The sequence below is a fragment of the Sinocyclocheilus rhinocerous genome, unplaced genomic scaffold (genome assembly GCF_001515625.1).
Source record: "Sinocyclocheilus rhinocerous isolate Xijiao unplaced genomic scaffold, SAMN03320098_v1.1 scaffold712, whole genome shotgun sequence".
Classification (NCBI taxonomy): Eukaryota; Metazoa; Chordata; class Actinopteri; order Cypriniformes; family Cyprinidae; genus Sinocyclocheilus; species Sinocyclocheilus rhinocerous.
In genome coordinates, this window is record NW_015642789.1 from 829866 (window position 1) to 833641 (window position 3776).

Below are 3776 nucleotides of genomic sequence, written 5' to 3' on the forward strand. Positions count from 1 at the left end.
TGTATTAGAGGTAAAAAATTATATAAATACTGTTCGGTTTCTGGCACAAACCGATTGTTTCGTGTCTTAGGACATCAATGTGTCGTCACGAGCCGAAGGGTTTAATTTGGATTGGTCTGTGCATGTTTTTTACACATTGATTTTGTTACCATTGCCATGCATTATACGACTGATAGACTGCAATGGTTAAAGTTAAAAATCATCATGTGTGTTCTACTGAAGAAACAGTCACCTACATCTTGGATGCCCTGGGGGTAAGCAGATAAACATCAAATTTTCATTTTTGGGTGAACTATCCCTTTAAGACTAGTCCAAGCAGTATATGCAACCTGCCCCTGAGTGTGTGTATATATAACAGTATTGTCATTCTCACTACGTTTCCTCCCTCTTTTTACTAAGGATGTCACCACTGGATGGACTTCACCGACTAATCTTACTTATTTAATACTTTAAACAAGTTAGGCTAGAAATCACAGGTCTTAAAGTCTACTTATATTTTAAAGTTTTTAACTTTAAAGTGTTGTGAAATTTCCCTTTTCCTATTTTCTTCAAGTTAATACACTGTCTGTAAACTGCTATGGTCCATGTGAAGAGATGCTCCTTATTGAAGCAAACAATTTCGTGTCATATTTCAAATGAGACGCCATTCATTGCCAATCTTTCTGGACCATTGGCTTTGAACTTTTTTGCTTTTTGTGGAAGTGGTAATCTTTAATCCTGACCTGTATGCTTCATTAAAGATTTCTTTAAGTGCAAACCTCCATTGCATTTTTTTTTTTTCTTCATTTTTGAACCATAGAGCAACAGAGCACAAATTTAGTCAAATATTACTTTTGGGAATTTGATACGTTTAGTTTTAACGTAACCATAATTAACAGAAGTTGCTTTAGGTTTTTAATATGAACCATTTGGGTTATAATGACTGACTTAATTTAAAATGGACAAATGTCTCATGGATTTGATGGTGTTTGTAGGCTTCAGTTTGCACAAGAACACTGAGCAAGATCTAAAATGTTTTTAAATACAAGATTTTTGTAAATGGATTAATCTATGAGATTAATCTGTCAGTACATTAACAACTAACAATAGTGTTTATAAATTAACAGATCGATAAATGCTGTAAATTGTTGCATTATTGTAACAGTCTTTTGAAGTGTTTGTTTCTACATGTTACATTTTTCATTACTTTTTTTTCACAGTGTGCTTTGAGCATTTTTAATTAGTGTGAAAGTTCTGTCCTTTTTTCTGTTACAGTGGCTTATGAGTCACAGAGAAATTATGTTTGCAACGCGGCGCGATTCAACGCAACGTGTAAAAAGACCGTATAAGTCATTATAATCCGTAATTATGTCCCCACTGGATGCAACAAATGCTTAGTTTATAATGGGTTTTAATGTTTTTGTCTCGTCGCTCCCCCGGGACAAGGCATCACAATATGGCAAGGGGCGTAACATTTCCGTCACACGCTTGAGGTATTCGGCCAATCACAACGCACTGGATAGCTGGCCAATCAAAGCACACCTTGCTTTTCAGACCAATGAGCTTTGTAAAAATCGACGCGTTTCAGAAAGGCGGGGCATAGAGGAGAAACAATGTACAGTATGTGGAAAATAATGTGTTTTTTGAACCGTAAACTGCATAAAAGCATTTCATTACATCAAATACACAAAATAATGTTCTTTTTCGCAGCATCTTATGACCCCTTTAAAATACGTAGACTACTGTTGAAAAGTTTGGGGTCGGTAAGATTTAATGTTTTTGAAAAGTCTAAGGTTATTTTATTCGATAAAATATAAAATATTACAGCTTAACTAAATTTAACATTGGTTTATAATATTAAAACAAAAATTTAAAATCTATTTTTAATGTTTTGAGTTTTTTTTTCCTGTGATGGCAAATCATTCTAATATGATTGTATTTTGTGCTCAAGTAACATTTATTTTCGGTGTTGAAAATTATTGTGCTGCTTAATATTTGTTGAACCTTTTTTTCAGGATTTGGTTAATGGAAAGTTCAGAAGAACAATTTGAGTTTTTGATCATAACAATATAAGTCTTATTAATAAAAAAAATAAAAAGACTGACCTCAAACCTTTAAACAGTGAACTTGAATATAATGGATAATGCATCAGATAAAGAACAAAAATACAACTCTTAAACAGTACATTTCTCATTATTGTTATTATTATTATTATTATTACTATTATGAGCTTTTATATTATAGCTTCATGAATGGTATTTGGAAAATGCTGAAAATAAAAAACCTGATGGGACCGCTGTTTTTTTTTTTTTTTTTTCTCCCATAGCTCATTAATATAGAATATTGCCCCGCTCCTCAGTTCTTTAATCTTAAACCATAACTAAATCAGATATGAATGCAGAGACAAATCCTAGATTACACACAAGACATGCTGCAACGTGACTGATAATAAAGATCCCTCATTTGCATCTGGTTTTCTCCTCTCCAACAGATGCTGAAATTAGCCAGCATCATACTGTAGTCGCTCACACGCTTCCATTCGTTCAGCATTTTATGTTTGACACGAGCGTGTCAGTTCATCATTAGCCATGATGGTCTGCAGAATGGGACAGTCTAGAAATGGGGCACTCATACCCATCAGCTATGCTGATGGAAAAATAATACAATGTAGAATTGCATTTTTGTCTCATTCATCCGGTTTTAATGGGGTCATAGGCTATGCTTAGATAATAAAATTGGACATGAATGGATCTTTTGGAGCAGAAAATTGTGGTGTTGTATGAGTGTGGTTCTCTGCCCTTGCTCTGGATTGCTGTATACTATTCATGATTTGCAAATATATTCTGTCCTTCAATTAATTTTCCCCAGAGAGCAATTCTAGCAGCCTGTGTTGTGCCTTTCTGTTTTACAGTTACGTCAGAGTGCCTAACATCAGTGTTTGGTTGCTGTTTACTGGATCAATAATAGTTATTTAGTAGAATTTCATAGTTCAGTGGAACTCAATGTTTGCCTTTTTTCTCATAATTATGACTTCATAATCATAATTTCAATTTAAAATTATGACTGTCACTTTCAACTTGTCAGTTTCAATTTATGACTTAGTGTCTCAATTATTAGTGTGAATTATGACAATTGACAAGTCAATTTTGACTTGATCTAATCGATTGTCATGATTTAACTTGCATCAATTATGACTTTATCTCAGTTTTGATTTGTCAGTTTCAGCTTCTCATAATTGACATCTCAATTTAGTTTTTTTTTTTTGTCATTTTTTTTCCCTTTGTATCTTACTTTGATTTTCATTTAATAATTGACTCATTTCCACTTATGTCAATTGACTTTCGTTTTAGACTTTCAATATCAACTGTCAGTTTTGTACCATAATTGTATCTCAATTTTGACTTAATCGCAATTGACTGTCAATTTCAACTTTGTCATAATTATGACTTAATATCTCATTTTGGCTTTTCATCTCATAATTGACTCATAATTTTGTCTTAATTTTTTAAAAAGATTTACCAAAGCATGTTCTTTTCTTATTTGGTGGAAATTGTGCATTGATTAGTATATGCTAAAGCATTTAATTCAGTGAGTGGTGCCCAGTTCCCATCTTAAAAATAACCTGTTTTTACATTTAAATTTTTAATTTCAAATAGTCTTATGAGTTAGTGTAAAAATGTACTAACTTTGGCTATTTGATCAAATCATGAAATTTGATAGGTTTAAGCGGTAAAGCACATTGCACTGTGTGATCTGTTGTGTGGCATATTTTAAGTTGTGTGTTTTGTGTACAGGTA

General features: G+C 32.7%; 1 protein-coding gene across 1 annotated transcript in view; it reads left to right on the forward strand.

Moving 5' to 3' along the window:
* The window catches only part of LOC107756366 (gametocyte-specific factor 1-like), a 4102-nt gene extending 3345 nt beyond the window's left edge, over window positions 1–757 (forward strand). The window contains exon 7 of the mRNA XM_016573417.1: window positions 400–757. Within this exon, the coding sequence (XP_016428903.1) occupies window positions 400–401 (2 nt within the window). The 3' untranslated portion in view covers window positions 402–757. The remainder of the gene's footprint in view (window positions 1–399) is intronic.
* Window positions 758–3776: the final 3019 nt, after the last annotated feature.